General features: G+C 42.6%; 1 protein-coding gene across 3 annotated transcripts in view; it reads right to left on the bottom strand.

Moving 5' to 3' along the window:
* Positions 1-3,349: 3,349 nt before the first annotated feature.
* The window catches only part of dgkh (diacylglycerol kinase, eta), an 87,041-nt gene continuing 72,794 nt past the window's right edge, over positions 3,350-17,596 (bottom strand). For all 3 annotated transcript variants that reach the window (XM_050048675.1, XM_050048674.1, XM_050048676.1), the window contains 10 exons: positions 16,692-16,799; positions 15,080-15,193; positions 14,860-14,994; positions 14,518-14,678; positions 14,279-14,384; positions 12,633-12,725; positions 12,362-12,481; positions 12,033-12,138; positions 8,369-8,499; positions 3,350-4,091 (listed from right to left, as the gene is read on the bottom strand). In XM_050048675.1, coding sequence (XP_049904632.1) covers positions 4,005-4,091; positions 8,369-8,499; positions 12,033-12,138; positions 12,362-12,481; positions 12,633-12,725; positions 14,279-14,384; positions 14,518-14,678; positions 14,860-14,994; positions 15,080-15,193; positions 16,692-16,799 — 1,161 coding nt within the window. In that variant the 3' untranslated portion in view covers positions 3,350-4,004. The remainder of the gene's footprint in view (positions 4,092-8,368; positions 8,500-12,032; positions 12,139-12,361; positions 12,482-12,632; positions 12,726-14,278; positions 14,385-14,517; positions 14,679-14,859; positions 14,995-15,079; positions 15,194-16,691; positions 16,800-17,596) is intronic.

The following is a 17,596-nucleotide window of genomic DNA, read 5'->3' on the forward strand; positions in this document are numbered from 1 at the left end:
GTTTCAAAAAATCCGAACCACCCTGGAAAATGAACACTGCAGGAACAAGGCAGCGTACAGCAGTTCTACCTTACTGCTCCATTTAAAGCACATAATAACATGAAGGCTTCAACTTAGACTAAACATATGGTATACCCAGAGTTTCTGGTGAGCAAAAGGCCAACTGTCGTTAAAGAATTAACAATTAATCTGATCCGATAAATCAATAAAAGGCAAAAATCTGTCCACAAGACAGTGGTGCAATAAAAGGGGAGAGAATCTCCAGGGTTCCCGCACACTTCTAACAATTAATTGTCCCAAACTGTTCCAGAACTTTTCCATAATATTTTACCTAATTTCCATGACTTTAGACCCATGAACACACACTTCCCAACTTGCAATCTTTACTCGCAAGTTAGAAATACCTGCCACTAACTAGCACACAGGCCAACAGACCAGACTGGCACGTCACAAAACGTCAAGGCCACGCCTCTTTTTGGTGGTGGATACAAAATGGAGGGTCCATTCGATGCTCACGCAGAGCAGCAGATCTTACAATAGTAATACGTATTTTGCGTCATGTTATGAAATATTTTAAACTCCAGCCCAACATTATATATGCAAAACTTTTCCCCAAACAGTTTTTCTAGTTTTATAACTCTCCCAGGAGTATCATGACCGTGGGAACCCTGGATCTCTTTGTAAATTTGGCTTTAAGTTGTATGAAAAAAGCTCATCTTGGATTTGAATATGATTGATAGCCTTATTGATTTCTGCATGAATGAGAAATCATTAAGAGCAGCACTGCAGTATGTGGACCACAGCAGCCTGACACAGCTGACTGTCTGTAAAATCATGTTGGTCAGGGCCCGTGGAGAGGTGAGATGTGATGCATCGCCCTCTGGTGGGACATTAGAGACGATACATGACAGCTGGAGATTCAACCCCTGACTCACTCACATTCTATTATCATTAAGGATTCTTTGAAAGATGATGAAAGGTGGAAACATGTGCACCTTGTTCAATTTTAGCACTCAATATTCAGGTGAAAAAAAGAAACAAATTGTTAACAGCGACATCTTAGAGACTGTTAGTTATTTATCAGAAGAGGACAGTGACTGGGGTGTGACTTTGTTTTTACTTGACCTCTTCCCAGAGCTACAGATATTTTGGCTTTGTCCCAAATAAAACGTAACATACATTTCAATGGCAGCAGCGGCCAGAATAATATCAGTAACTTGGCACAACAGCCATTATTAAATTTAAAAATTGACTCTCTGATGATCAAATTTAAAAGTTCAATAAAAAATCTTAGACTTTAAAAAAAACAAACTTTTTTCACTACTGTCATTCATGTAGAAACACAGAATCTAATTCATTAATTAAATTAAATTTAATTAATTAATTAATTAATTAATCATTTTATTTAAAGGATCTGGTTAGTGCAAATGGCTTATTTGGGGCGAGATTTTGAATGAGACGTAGAATAAAGTGATGTGGATAAAATCACTTTTTTAAGATTAGATTTTCTTATATTTCCTGACAAAAGCGGTTGTAACATGTGATCTGTTCAAGGATTGTTGGAAATTGAAAAAATCTGACAATAATTTTTGTTTTTTAGTTTCTGGCGATAATAAATGGTGTAATTTTGGTGATTTTTCTTTTTTTAAAAGAAACATGCCTTTTAAACCCGCCTGGGGTTTTGGGGTTCAGAGTTAAATTGAAAAGTTCAAAAGCTGTATGTCCCTCCCTTAGGCCAAAATAAAAAAACATCACTCTTTCCCCAGAGCTTATAAAAATTATATGAAGAGCCTCCCCTGTTTTGCAGCACCTTCTCCCCTCTCATACATAAAGAACAGTCCCTTAATCTGAGAAATAAAAATAAACACCACACAAGCAACACATTATCCTCCAAAGATGGGGACAATCAGAGCTGAACTCACATGATAAAATTAGTTGGCAATGGTAAATATACAATTGCTGATAAGGTACAATATGCCACTGTTGTAGCAGACACACCCAGACACACACAGATACATTGTGATTGATGTGAACACAACAGTCATGTCTGCCCACTCTACTCATTCGCTGACACAGTCCTACTTTAGAGTATCATCTTGGAAGCACGGAGGAGCAAAACTACAAACTAGTGAACCGCTGGAAGAAATTTGGAGTCCGTAAGAAAAAGCAGTCTGTCTACGGGTCAAACCTTTAAAATCTTAATCCCCAAACTTCGAGGAGGGGAGTACGTGTACAAAAACTCTCAAGGTTTTTTTTTGTGTGTTTTTTTTTTTTTTATCCCCTGCTGAGAAACATTATGTCGGAAAAGCTGCAGAGACAGTATCAAAACAAGAGATAAAATATTGCACCATCATTAGAATACAACAGCATTATCATGTACAAGAGATTAGAACAAAATCAACGATTGTTACGGTGTAATATACACAATCAAATGTGTAAGCTGTTGACAATGCATGCCATGTCAGCAATCTACAAATGCATCCGACTACAACACTTACAAACATTGTTTGCATACACTGGTATACTGTATATACAGTGCATATGTATATTTACAAACTTAGCATCACATATAGAAATATACCCTGTAATGCCACCAGTCTTAAAAGAAACTAAAAGTAGTGTTCTATCAACGTCTCACTTTAATCTGAAGAAAATAAAAAGCTGCACTTGAACGATGCTATGCAGGCTGCAGATCAACTGCTCTATTACATATTCAAAACCGATATCTAACTCCTATTCTCGTTAGTGTTAAATACTGTGTTAAATCGCCAAAAGTTAAAAAGTTGAGGTGAACCGTTAATTCTATGTAATGATATGAGGATTTGCACTTGCATAAAGCAAGAAGTAAAAAGTGCCTTTTAAGTGTTCCTTAAAAAAAGAGAAGACTCCCTACAGTTTATAAAGTCGGCTTCAGACCAACGTTTCAACGTTCTTTGTGACTAACGCTAATTTCTTTCCCGCCTTAAATGGAATTAAAAACTATGACCTACTGGCCTATTAAATTAAGAGGTGCGACCTGAACGACGTCATCAAATGATTTTCTTAGACATTCACTTTGGTACTGATTTCACATCCACAGAGAACGTGTCAACTTACAGATATCAATTCCATATATTCATACCTCATCAACAGCTGTTTTTTTAAACTTCTTATGACTTCTACCAATAAAGCACGTTTTACACTAAATGACCGAAAATATGGCACCTGACACAAATCTTTGACACGTCATTTATCATGCAAACAAAATAAATTAAAGCTAGAAAATAAGTTGGATTTAGACCAAAAAAAAAAGGATGCTTTCAGTAGTAACAAATGGCATCGTAATACTTATGTAAAACTTGTTCAAGTGTTATTCTGCACACAAAAAAATCAAGACACTAATCATGCAATTAAACGTATCTAAAGTTGAGCAAGCATAGCATGCGACAGTATCCCACCACACCTTCCAGATTGCCACCTAGAGACTGTGATGTCACACGTTTATCTCCTCTGTCTCCACTGAACAGCAGTGCTACGTGAAACCCGAGGGTTGCTTTAATGCATCTGCAGCTGTGTGATGTGAGGCGGAGACCCAGCAAACATCACACGACCCAACTGAACTGAAACTAAACCCCACACTCATGGAAGTCCTGGTTTTGCTACTAGTTTGTTATCACAACTTAAACAACAAGTCAACTGTCAACAGTATGGTTAGTTGCATACCTGATTGTGTGCTATGAATGGTTATTAACTTAGAAATGGCTTTTTTTGTTGTTTTGTGAAGATCCATGACTTCCTTTTGCATCTCCATCCGCTTCTGTCTCGTCTGTCATTTTGGCACCAAAGCACAAACGAACACTAACGTTTCTTGGTCACAACATCACAAAGGCTGTCTCAGCAGACGGATCAAATCCAGCTCTCCATGAATACCTATCTTCTCCTTCACTGCCTTCGGTGCTCCCAAACTCCTCCACTGATGTGAGGGGAATGTTTGTTTCCCCTCTCTGGTAGCTTCTGCTTCCGGGTTAGAGGTCAACCATAGAGGCCTTGGCCAGGTCCTTAGTTCCCTGGAGAATTCTCTTCATATGACCCACTTTCGATATCCCCAGATCCTGAAGGAGAAACAAGAAGACCAATACTTAAAAACACAAAGAGACATTTAATATAATCAAACACTGGCGACCACTTAAGTCAGGACTGAAATATCAACAACTGTTGGACCGTCTGCATGAAGCTGTGTCCAGATATCCATGATGATCTAGAGGACTTGAACCCTAAAGACTTTGGTGATCCTCTGACTCAGGGGTAGACAACCTGCAGCTCTTAAGCCCCTCTCCAGTGTGGGGCAGTGACTTCGCCAAAAAAATATATTGATATGAATAATGGTTCTTTTTTTGTCTTTCAATTTTCATCTGCTTATCTGGGACCGGGTCGTGGGGGCAGCAGGCTGAGCAAAGCACCCCAGACGTCCCTCTCCCCAGCAACGTTTCCAGCTCCTCCTGGAGGACCCCAAGGCGTTCCCAGGCCAGATGAGATATATAATCCCTCCAGTGTGTTCTGGGTCTGCCCCGAGGCCCTGTCCTCACCCTATCTCTAAAGCTAAACCCAGCCAACCTACAGAGGAACTTCATTTTGGCCGCTTTTGCAATTGTAGTCTTACTCTTTTACTACCTAAAGCTCATGACCATTGCCGTCATTTTTAAAAATTTTAATTTTAATTAGTGATTCTTACATTTTCCACTTGTTAAAAATGTGTAGCCTGTACACCGAATTAAGAATTGTTTTATTTTGTCAAGTAAAATGAGCCTTGTACGGTGCCTTTTCCTCTACATTTTACCGAACCTCAATAGTGGTGGTTAGTTTTAAGTCTCCCAAGCAAGACTAGCTATAGACTCTAAATCCAAAAAAGATAGGGAATAAGATAGAGAATTTAATATTAAGTGGACACATTTGTTTGCTTCCACTGCTGACGCTGCAAAGTTAAGGTGCCTATTCATATATAGCTCACTGCAGAGTGCCACCTTGTGGGAGAACGTATACATGAATGCTCATTTCAACCTATTAGGTTACCTATCACAACGCGAATGCGACTGCATCATGGATGTCATGCGTGATCTGCATTCGTTAAATGCGAGGTACCGTGACGTGTGCATGAGATGCAATATTGACATGACCGCTAGAGGCGCTCATGCGAATGAACACGGTGACCATGAGATCAGACCACACGGAGTCGCTGTCGGAGCAATGGTGGAAACATCTGAAGAGAGGCTGATTTAGACGTAAGAGACTGTTACCTTCATTACATGGCTCAAATATGTTTTGCGGCTTCTTTCTTGGCCTAAAGAATGGCTCTTTCGATAGTAAAGGTTGCTGACCCCTGCTCTGACCTTTTCTCTACCAGCACCATGAGGTTGGTAATTGTGGGTCTGAGTGAAATGTCTTAACACCTGTTGGAAGACATTCATGTCATCATCAGGACGAACTGTAATGACTCTGGTAATCCCATAACTTTTCATCAGGCCAGAATAAATCAATAATTTAATTCTTTATTTCAGGTTTTCAGTTTATCACCAAATAACTAATGTCTTCAGGTGACTATAAAGAAAGCACACAAGCCTTTTTTACTTGAGATATTCTGACATGTCACAGTGGGAAAAGCACGTGTGAATAATAAAATGAATGATGGCAGAATTCAGTCTAGTTTCTTCAGTTTTGTGCTGGCTCACATCACACTGTCATGACTTCACTAGCTCACTTAAATAAAACTGAACAACACCTGTGTTTTTCCTGCTGTGAAGTCAAAATGTCAGCTGTAAGAGGAGGCTAGCATGCTAGCTGCTGTCGTTGAGAGATACAGTGGAAATCACACATTACTCTGCACTTTGTCTCAGAGGCAGTGTTACTGTAAACAGAATGAATCAGTACTTTTTCTGTGGTCAGCTGTGGAACAAACGAGCAACACATGAATACAAGTGGACTGAGTGAGTGATTTTTGGGAGTTTTATGTGGGTAACGAAATATCACAGAACAGATGTACACACTATGCAGCTAACTTTGCTCAAGCAGGTGAGCAGCAGACAGATCGTACCAAATGCTCCACTGGATCACCAAAAACACACCCTTTGCTCTGCAGGTGGTCTCAGCATCATAAACTGTGCTGAGTCTCAATACGTCAGTACTTGTGTAGAAATGATGAACATATTTATGAAATTGTATTAGATTTTGATTTGTTGACCTATTGATCAACTGACTCATCATGCCAGCTTTATTTTTATCTACTATAATAAAACAGGATAGCAACACACACACACACACACACACACACACACACACACACACACACACACACTATATTGGACTAATGTGAGACAATCGAGTGAGTGTGCATGCCAGTGTCATTAAAAGTTGGCATTCTGTTGCTGCACACTAATGTGTGTAAAGAAAGTATTTTTTTAACCAACTAAACCGGCGGGCCGATATCAGCAGCCAATGTTAGCTTCTAACAGATAGACTCGCATCGGCACACACGTTGGTGAAGAAGAAATATCGCGGAAATCTAAACACATTTTTGACTTAATTTAGAAACAGTGTCTCCATTAATAGGTTTGTCCACCAGACAAAACTGATGAGTTTATTCTTCAACTGTAAAATGATCTGCTCGGGGTCGGTCCCAATTACTTAATGACCAAATTCAAAGCTACAGTTGGTACTTCAATGTGAATAACTTTGTGTCGTACTCACTGAAACTGTCTCTATATTCTAAAAGAAATAAATAAAACAGAAAGTCCGTAAAAAAAAAAATCATGTCCCTCCTCCTCTTCCTACAGCCTTCAATGGCATTCTCTACACAGCTGTCAATCACTCTGCAACTTCAACTGGGCGGCGTAGTTTTCTTGTCAAAACCTAATCGAATAGTTCCGTTGCCTAAACGTAAGCAATTAGTTTTGGTTCCTAAACCTAACTGTTTGGTTTTATTGTCCAAATCTAACCTAGATTCTGTTGCCTAAACCTGACCAAAATGCTTTGTTGCCCAAACCTAAATAACATGTCTCTGTGCCGGTCAGCAAGAGATTCTGCTCTGTTCTTATTCGCATGTCTCTGTCTGCTTGTGCGTGTGTGTTTGTGGCTTTTTCACTCTCTGTTTAATCAAAACTGACAAATATGTGGAAGCATGGGCTGCATTTTCTTATTCATCATTTATATCAGATGTAATATATCCCTTTTATCACTGACAACACATTTCTAGTGTGTTCCTGCCAGATTTGTTTGCGTCTTCTGGAAAAAAAGACCAGACGCTGAAAACATTGCTGCAGATTGCGAGCGGCCCAGGACATTCGGCACCACGCCACGTCCATTGTGAGCAGCCCAATCGCCTGACACCGGTGCTATAAGCTAGTGGGCAGTGCTCTGCGGAAAATCTGCACGCTTCGTGGCACTTCCGCATGCAGTGTGAACCTAGCGTAAACCTAACCAAGAAGTTTTGTTGCCTGAACCTAACAGAGCAGTTTTGGATGTGAATCAGTGCAGAAACCCGTTTCCTGCAAACACAGACGTTAATTTTAAAAGGCTGTATGCATGTACTGAGCAGAAACTGACACGTCCAAAACTGATGCTAAAGGGTTACCTAGAGCAGTGGTTCCCAACTGGTGGGTCGCAGTCCAAGAGTGGGTCGCACGTCCATTCTGAATGGACCGCAAGTGACTCACAAACGTGTCAAGTTTGAAAAAAAAAACAAAACAAAAAACACACACTTAGTTTTTAAGTACAGTGAATTACTGGTACAGAGCTTTTATTTTGAGGTGCTGTTTCCCTTCTGCAGCTAAGTGAATAGCAGATGGCCACTTGACAGAGACAGCAAACTAACTCGACGACATGGCCAAATGCAAGTATGACCCTAAATATACCGAACAGTGTGGAGCTTTAACTAATGACTGACGAGAAATCTGGAACATGTGGATGGACCAGTTGGGAACTACTGACCTAGAGTGTCACCGTTTGAAGTTTAGCGGCACTGATAACCGGCCGCACTTGACGAGTTGGGGTGAGAACCTGTTGAAACGTCACTACTGCCTGACTTTGCACTTTTGGCCTCTAAAACCAGCACAGTTTGCTCTATCTACTCCCAGCCCCTTCCCCTCTTCAGCACATACGCAGTGTTAGTGGGTTACAGCAAGTCTCTGTCACCAAGCAACGATCAGACAGTAGAAGCCAAGCAGAGCGATGCAGTGCAGCACGAGAGGAGGCAAAACGGGGAGACATCAAACAGGTTAAAGAGCGTAAGAAATACAGGAGACAGAGATAGAGACTTGATTGTGGGTTGGACGAGAGGGTTCACACAGATTCACTGAGGGACTGAGGTGTGTTAACAGGCGCGCGTGTGTGTGTGTACCTTCAGGTCCCTCCTCTCCAGGTGCAGCAGCTCCGAGCCTCGGATGTCGTGTCGAATGAAGGTGTCTCTGTACTCCCCCAGACTCAGCTGTTCCAGCCAGACGCCCACCTCCTCTGTGCCCCATCTTTCCACTACACACACACATACACACACACGGGGCAGAGCAGAGAGAGGCTCAGGGCGCCTCACAGGTATCCACACACACCACAAACTCTCACTCACACTGCATGCAACTGCTTATCTCATTCAAGCCCTTTATATCTCGCCATCTCTTACAGCATGTGTACAGTACGTGAATATGTCGTCACACACACACACACGACCTCACAAATGGGCACACATTGTGGTAAATCATTGAAAGAAAAGATGGAATAAAAAATGGAGGGAGAGCACCAGAGAGGAAGGGAGGAGGGAGAGCGGTGACGGCAGCTGGCGGAGGAGGGAGGAGTTTGACAAAGGCCAAAGGTTGGTCAGAACAAGGCAGTGGCCGATGGCGGCCCAGGAAGGCTGGGATCATGCATACCAGTATCAGAACACACAGAGAAAGTAGGAGGTAAAGGGAGGCGGAAGCCTGTGCGGTCTGCAGGAAACACAGCCCAACTAATCAGGAACCAGCCCGCGATGAGAGGAAGGGATTACACTCGAACCTGAGCTGACTCATCAACATATACTCACTACTCCTATAAACCCATACCCACTAAGATCGGTCATCTAGAATTCTGATTATGAGTTTTTCCCTCACTTTTTAAAGTTGAAACTAAAATACTTAGATGTCTGGCTGGTTTGCGTTCAAATGAAACATTCGACCCCTGCAGGCTTTCATCGGTGCAGCCTTGTTCTCCTCCTGACTTTGCGCCTTCTGAGATCATGTGGACAGCTGGATGAGAGCATGAATGGAGGGGAGGGGGTGCGAGTTGATGGTTAAGGTCAGACTGTGGGACAGAACACCTCAAACACACACCCATTCTTTGTGCTTCTACTGTGTAGTGATACCTTTGAACTGTAACATGATGGTAGTGAGAGGCATCGTGACAGCTTATCATGACGACTATAGAAGTTTGATTTTGTGTGTGTGTGAAAGTGCATCTTCATCATGATGTGTGTGAAGCTTAAGCACAGAATACAGTACTAATGAATGATCAGAGGATGTTAGCACTTCAATATAATCATCCTGGTTTCCACTTGTATGTAGTGGAGTATGTGTCCAAAAGTGTGACATTATTTCTGCAGCATCCACACCATTTAAACTTCATACTATGATTGATTAAATCTTGCTTAGCCTCCTAGGTAGAATTATCTGAGCTTTCAATTTGTCATTTTTGCTGCTATGCTACCATCCTGTCAAATAAAAGGCAGTAATAATCTAGCCTGGTAAGACTGTGAGCTCAACATCCTGTCACTCTGTATCAGTCTGGACTCAGTGCCACCCAAAACACTTTTAAAACAAAGAAGAAATTAAAATCCAATCACAGCAAATCCGCACCATAGCTGACAACATACGCAGCCAATCAGGGACTACGCTGTAGCTGATGATGAAAAATTCAGGCCGCAGCTTGCAGAACAGTAATAGTGGCCCCTGAAGCAACAACGCTAACTGTAACGCTAGCTGAGCAAACACAGTAGTAAGTGAAATTAATGCAGGAATAGAGTCAATAACAATTAAACACAAACATGAGTATGCACTCGCAGAGTTTCTCAGAGGAAAAGTGGTTTCCGCCGTTCTTCTGACTGGATTTGGCAAAAGACAGATGGATAGCTTTACAGTCCAGCTCAGTGGAAATATGTCTTTGGCTTCTCTCAAACACATCAAAGGCACATACAGACACATGACAAGATACACCATTAAAAACATTTTCACAGTAGGTTCAGTAAATACTATAAAGGGAGCACATCTTATAAAACAGCAGTGTCCCTGATACAGTGTGTGCTCATCACCTGCATGGCTCAGGGAATAAAGGACTCCTACTGTATATATTTTGACTGGTTCTTGGGACCCTAAATCGACGCCCAGACAGAAGCAGCTCAAGCTCTGAGTGTGATGGATGTGATGCATCTGCAATTATATGTCTGGCCCTCCAGCGTACAGTACTGTCAAATATACTGCTGAGTTGTTCAGCTGGTTCAGTAAGTGATGAAGAAGATGTTCCCTGGTGTTTTGTTACACTGATTGGCTGAAGACGTTTGTCTGTCAAGGCGAGTGCTCCCACCCACTGACAGTGTTTGGGGCAGCACTGAGTCCAGACTGATACAGAGAGTGAAACAGGATGTTGAGCTCATGTCATCAGCACGGTCTTACCAGGCCAGAACTGTAAATGATGCTCCTCCTGAAATCCCCACAGCACAGGGGGCTGATTCTGACTAGGGCTGTACTGAATGTCTTCTTTTTTGTCACAATAGATTCTTCTATTGAGGTTTTCAAATGAAGCTTCAGATGTCTGTTGTTGTGTTTTATGACGTCATCAACCTTAAAAAAGATGAAACACCCTCTAACGAAATCCTCAGTTTGAATTAAGTGATTCATTGGAATAAATCAGTCTTTTTTAAACGAATCAACTTTCTTTAAGGCAGTTTCGACAACATAAATACACGTAGGCAGCGGGCTAATTTTCTAAGATAGTGTTTCACAGTGGTGCAGTGGTAGTTCATAAAGTGGGAGCACTGCTAGGTGGATGGGTAGGTTACCAAGGAGGAACTGGGTACAATTTTCATGGACTAAATTTCGAAACTTTTCCATGACTTTTCAGGAACCCATAATATATATTTTTTTCTTGCCCCATTCACCAAGGGGTTTTCAAACATAATTGCATCTAGCTGGTGTACATGAAGGGAGAGAAAATAAAGAAACGTACGTGATGGAAAACAAAATGTGGAAACGTTACATTACGTGGAAGATTATCAACTGAAGGTTCCTGTACAACAAAATTCCATAACTTTTCAAAAACTTTCAATGATTTTTACTAATCCATGACTTATCCAGGCCTGGAGAATGTGATTGTGAAATTCTCCAGGTTTTCCACGACTGTGGGAACCCTGTGGGTTTACTTTCCTCTATATTCCAACAGCTTTTTGGCTGATAGGTGGGGATAAAAGAGGTGGGTGCACCAGGTATACCTGCCTGTACCCTCCACTACACCACTGGTGTCAAAGCCGACATAGATTTTTTGTTATTGTGGTTAAAGAATTGTAATTTGTGGTGCTGTTGGATTTCTGCAGGACCGCCTCGTAATACAGGTGCGTGCCTCCATTTGTGTGCAGCGAGCAACAGTTTTTTAACTGCAGCCTAAATGCCAAAAATTATGGAGTAAAGCAGGAAATTTTGAGTTAGATAATAACATGTGCGTTTTGGAAATGATTACACCTAACTTTTTTATGCAATACAATTTGACTTTTGGATAAGGCTAATATTTGAATCACACGAGTCGAGTCAGAAACAGTCTTGTGCAGCCTCATCTTTATCTGCAGCTGTGCAGAAATACCAGGTCTAAACAGAATGCACTGACATCAAAAAAGCTGCATCATTTGATTTTTGTCAACATATGAATGAACCTTCGAAGCTTCAAACCATTCGGTACAGCCCTGACTCTGCCTGACTCCTCGTCCTATCAGCAGTCTGTCTGTCTGTCCAGTCTGGTCTTTACTGAAGGAAAAGTGGTCACAACCCTACCTGACTGAGGACTCGTCTTCTTGGCGGCCTTCTCCTTCTTGAACTTGGGCACTATGCGAAACATGCTGCTGCGGCTGTTCCTCTTGCCGTAACCCAGAGAGTGGTCCTGGTACATAAGCACAGTCAACCTATAGCCTTTCATTTAGCTACTCAGCTCTCCCGTTACCTGGAGCCATGTTACACCACAGACATACAGTACATGTGTGCTGAGGGACACGAGTACAACACATTGTTTGTAACGTTATCTGTTTTATAGAACTACAACACACGGTGTGTGTGTGTGTGTGCACATGCTCATGCGTGAGTGTGTTTTTACTGAGGCTGCTCACCTCCTCATCATTGGGCTGCAGTATGTGGTAGAGCCAGGGGATCTCTCCCAGTTTGCCCAGTTCCAACTCCAAACTCTGCAGAGCACTGGACAGCTGCTCCTCCTCCGGCGGGTCCAGCTGCTGCAATGGGGTAAAAAGAAAACACATGCTGAAATCAACTACATGCAGCACACTGTGAGGAGGACTGCAAAAATAAGACACCGACTTATAATAACCCAGAAGAATCCTGGTTAAATAATGTGTCAAAGTAAAAGTCTCTATGACAACTCACCAGAGAGACTCGGCCCAGCAGCAGAGACTCGGTCTCGTTGTACAGAGCTTTGACAGTGCTGGCCACCTCTATAGCTGTGTTTCTGGTCAGACTCTGCAAACACACACAACAGTTTAATATAATCTCACACATGGGTTCTACAGGTGTCAGACATTTCATGCTTTTTAAGACCTTTTCAAGATCATTCTAAACCAAATTCAAGACTGATTTTGTGACACGTTATCCTTTTCTTCTTCAAGCACTGCAAGTAAGTATAAAAGTAAGAACTGTCTACGTTGTCACTGTCCGTCCACCTCTGATGCTACTACAGGTGCATCTCATCTCATCAGGAAAAAGTTCAATACTTCTTGTCAGTTATTTCAGAAAGTGAAAACTGAATATATTCTAGACACAGTGTGGAGAAGAGCTCTAATTAGCTAATTAACTCAAAACACCTGCAAAGGTTTGACCTCTCAGTCTGGTTCTGTGCACAAAACCGCATCATGGTGAAGACTGCTGACTTAACAGTTGTCCAGACGACACTCACTGACACCCTCTGCAAGGAGGGTAACCCACAGAAGGTCATTGTTGAAACGGCTGGCTGCATTGAGGCACAGAATCCAAGTTGCTTAAAGTGTTTTATCAAGTCCAAAGTCAGATTTTAGAGCACTTCATGCTTCTGTCTCCAGCAGGACGTGGCACCTGCCCACAGTGCCAAAACTACTAGTAACTGGTTTGCTGACCATGGCGTTACTGGGCCAACTCACCTGACCTCAACCCCAATCAAGAATCTCTGGGGTGTTGTCAAGAGGAAGATGAGAGACACCAGACCCAACAATATAGACGAGCTGAAGGCCGCTATCAAAGCAACCTGTGCTTCCATAACACCTCTGCAGTGCTACAGACTGATGCCTCCATGCAATGCTGTATTGATGCAGCAATTTGTGCAAAAGCATTAATAATAATTAAATTATGGGGAAAAAATAAACTTTTCCACGATGTTCTTATTTTTTGAGATGCACCTGTGGATACGACCGTTCGTTTGGCGTTTGCTCTCTGCAGAAGTGCCTCCACTTCAGAACCACAGACGTTTTTTTAATGTTTGGAGCCTATTCAGACTTTCATTTGGGCAATCTTTACTTAATTCTCTCAGTTTGTTTTCTTAATGTCTGTGTGTGCACACCACCCTGTGGTCTTGTGCCCTTTTATGCGGGGCGTTTGCCTAGGCTAATTAGTATCAGCTGTCAACTAATGAGGACAATGGGATTTATCATTATAAGACCACAGGTGTGAACAATCCTGCAGTTTAAGAACACGTCATGAATCTGAAGAACACTTTCCTTGTGGACCTCTCTTTAGAAAAAAATTAAGAAAAAACTCTAAAACGCATTGAAGCAAATGACACAGCAACATCCAAATGCTCAGCCTAGAATTTAAACCACTATACGTGGGGCGTTGGTGGCTTAGAGGTAGAGCAGGCGCCCCATGTACAAGGCTGTTGCCGCAGCGGGCCGGGTTCGGCTGTGGCCCCCTGCTGCATCTCTCTCTCTCTCTCTCTCTCTCTCTCTCTCTCTCTCCTTCACACTTGTCTGTCCTATCAATTAAAGGCTAAAAGTACCTAAAAAAATAAACCACTATACATTGTGTGATTGGTGCTGATGGCTCACCTCTGGGAACTTAGGATGTGTTTTGTTGATGGCGTGAGATGCGGCGTTAACAGCATGAGCCAGCTCCTGCTCTAAAAGCCCATTGGTCTTCGCAGCCTCACATATCCTGTGTTTAGACAGAGGCCATGTCAGTGGGCACCAGTCATGATAAAAAAGGTGATTTCCTGGATTCTTCATATATCTGCAGAGCCTGTGGAGCTGCAGAGTGAGACCTGATATTCATGGGAGTGTGTGTTTACCTTGTAATGAGCTCCTCTGCAGCGCGGGCGCACATCTGCACCAGGGCGGCCTCGTCCTCTGTAGCCAGATCCACGGACTGCTGAGGGTAGAGGTGAGGACGCAGAGGAGGCTTATCGTACTTCAACTTGTCCTCCCACGACTTCAACGTGTTCTCAAACGCCTGCAGGGAAAATCAAAGCGTATCGTGTAAAGCAATTCTTGTAAAGCTCTGTCCATCTAGCAGCACGACGCTCACCCCAAACCCAACCTCGTCACTCATGTTCATTTTATTCTTAAAACTTTCCAGACACCTGCTGCTCTTCACCTCCCCTCCTCTCACTGCCTCCCTCTGTCTGTCTCACCCGGTCTCTGGTGAGCATCTGAGCTCTGTTCTTGTGCTGGATCTTGATGACTCCTGGCGGCTGGATCCAGGCCTCACCGTCCACCTGGATGGGAACCCCCTCATCACCCAGGATGGTGATCTTCACTGTTCGACACTGATTCAGACAGAGAAGCTTCAGTTAGATGCACATATCCTTACATGTGTTTCCTTTTCATATTGTGCTTAGTGTGTGTTGTCACCTGTGCTATGCGGTGGTGCTGCAGCTTGATGACTCTGGACACAGCCATCTGCATGCTCCCAAACACAGCCACGACTTCCAGGATCTTATCATCAAACGATGGAGCGCAGAAGATCTGCACGACACAATTATGACATTCTGGTCACTGTGTACTGTAATTAAATCTCTCTTAAAGAAGCAGTGTGCAGGATTGGGTGGCATCTAGTGGTGAGGTTGCAGATTGCCTCCTATTACAATCCCTCACTTGGGTTGGGCACTATTAAAATTCCTCTGTGGACAGTATTGTTTTAAGAAAAACAACGATATACAAAATTATCATACAAAAAAAGCTGAAGAGAGAAAATTGCTATCACAATATTGGTTTGAAATATTGCAATTAGATTATTTTCCTAAATCTATCTGTAGTCTCTGGCACTAAAGAAGAAGAGGGTTAGTGCCACAGGAATTAGCAGGATAAATGACATTTGTTGACGATGTTAAAGATATAAAATATCCCAGCCTTATTCTTCAATATAACTGTGACAGGGAAAGATCGTTTTTAAACCTGCCTGAAAGGAGACATTTCGCCCTGTCAGCTCGGTTTAGCTGCAGCCTGAATAAGAAATGAATTGTGTCTGAAAGGAGAGGCTCCGAACAAGTGTGTTATTGATCTCTGCCGGCAAACTGCCTGCGAAAAGGTCAAACAATGACGAGTCAGCATCTGCCCAGGAACATAGAGAGAGGCTCAGCAAAAAAAAATGCTGGATAGGAAACATTTAGGTGAGATTAAATGATCAAACGGCACGATCGGATGTGTTGTCATGTGTCGCTCAGACCACTAGATGGAAACCTAAAGACATTAAGCAAAAGCGCTGCGTCTAGTGTGAAAGCAGAGGTGGTAACATGTTGATCAAGCACAAATCTTCACCGTTATCATCAGTTCTTGGTAAAAATAATGTGTATTTTCACTACATCATATCATGTAAACCCAATTTCTGTTTTATACTGAAACCACAGATCAGCTGTTATGTGTCAAAGTGTATTATTAGACTTGGGAATAGAGAGATCTGCTCATGTATTCAGGGAAAACTTTGATTGTAATGTATCTCTGTGTGTCACTGCGTGTGTGCAGTGACTAAGTTTAACTAAATGTCCTCTCCCTGCTTCCTCCTCTCCAGCAAAACAGTTACATAACGCCGAATGCACATACTGTATGTGTGTCCAAGGGTAACCTCTGCAGGGGCTCACTGAGGGGTGTGTGTGTGTGTGTGTGTGTGTGTGTGTGCAAACTGACTCTAATCCCTCAGCAGCCCTTGTGCTCTGGGCCTTAAACAAACAAGCACAAATATCTCTCTAACCGACCCTCCCCCTGCACCTCCGGGCCATCGGGGTCATGTTAAACCAGGATCCAGGCGCTCTGTCCAGATTTAACAACAGAGAGGATGACAGAGAAAGAGTGAGGAGCAGAAAGAGAGAGGTGGAGCTACATTCTCTGTCCAGTTGCTGAGCTCGAGGAGAGAAACCCCCCCCCCTCTTTCCCTCTCCCAAGGTGCTCTGAGTCGCCCACCAGGGGCACTTCCCACAGGATGGAACATTACACAGAGTCCATCCAGTGTACTGTAAAATGTACTCACATCATCCTCCTTGGTGCCGCCCCAGAAGTTGGTTCCGCCTGCGTAGCTGGGAATGTTTAACACTGCGATCCCCTGAAGGCTGGGCAGGGGGATGTACTGGCCGTCACACTGGGAAAGACAAATAATAACCAGGCAGACCAGTGAGTGAAGGAAGCAGGGAGGGTACATGTGTCTGTAGGAGAGATTCATGCACATCAAATCTAATATATTTCACCATATTTAATGCCACCTTTAAAACCAGTTTTACAACTAAATCAAAGACCCATAAGTATGTGGAAAAAATAGACAATTTTCTGATTGAACATAATCAATTTTCTGAGCTTTAAATGGGAAGACAGGCACAACTCTTCCTGGATATCCAAAAAAGTGATGTCTGAGCAGCCTATTAAACTACCAAATTTACAGTATTTGCACCTTTTGTCCATATTAAAGTAATACTTCACTCATAAAATGACCATTTGTGCATCAATTACTTGCACTGAATTCGTCAAGAAAGCTTTGTTTTTCTTGCATGCCTCCACGGTGAACGAAGAATCCAAAAACTGAGAAACTTTTTGATGTAAAAGGGGTCTGCATTTACCAAGAGTTTATTTCAACCTGTCTCCTATCGTCCTAAATTTATTTCAAGTGACTAGTGACATAAAAATAATAGTTAGCATGTTAGCCGTTAGCCTAGATACAGCTGGCGCGCATAGTAGCGTCAGACCTGTTAAAACGTAAGTGAACGGGCAACCTGAAGCTGAAATACTGTATATCTGGCGAGCTCTAGATAAAGCCCAGCTGGATACTACTCCAGGTGGAGGTGTCTCGTCCTCGGTCACATCCAGACCTTGAAAATAAGGCTGCAACCGGTCCCATTCCTTGCAACAGAGGCATTCCTCTTCTGTGGGCACTGGGGCACAGCA

Source organism: Epinephelus moara, chromosome 7 (genome assembly GCF_006386435.1).
Source record: "Epinephelus moara isolate mb chromosome 7, YSFRI_EMoa_1.0, whole genome shotgun sequence".
Classification (NCBI taxonomy): domain Eukaryota; kingdom Metazoa; phylum Chordata; class Actinopteri; order Perciformes; family Serranidae; genus Epinephelus; species Epinephelus moara.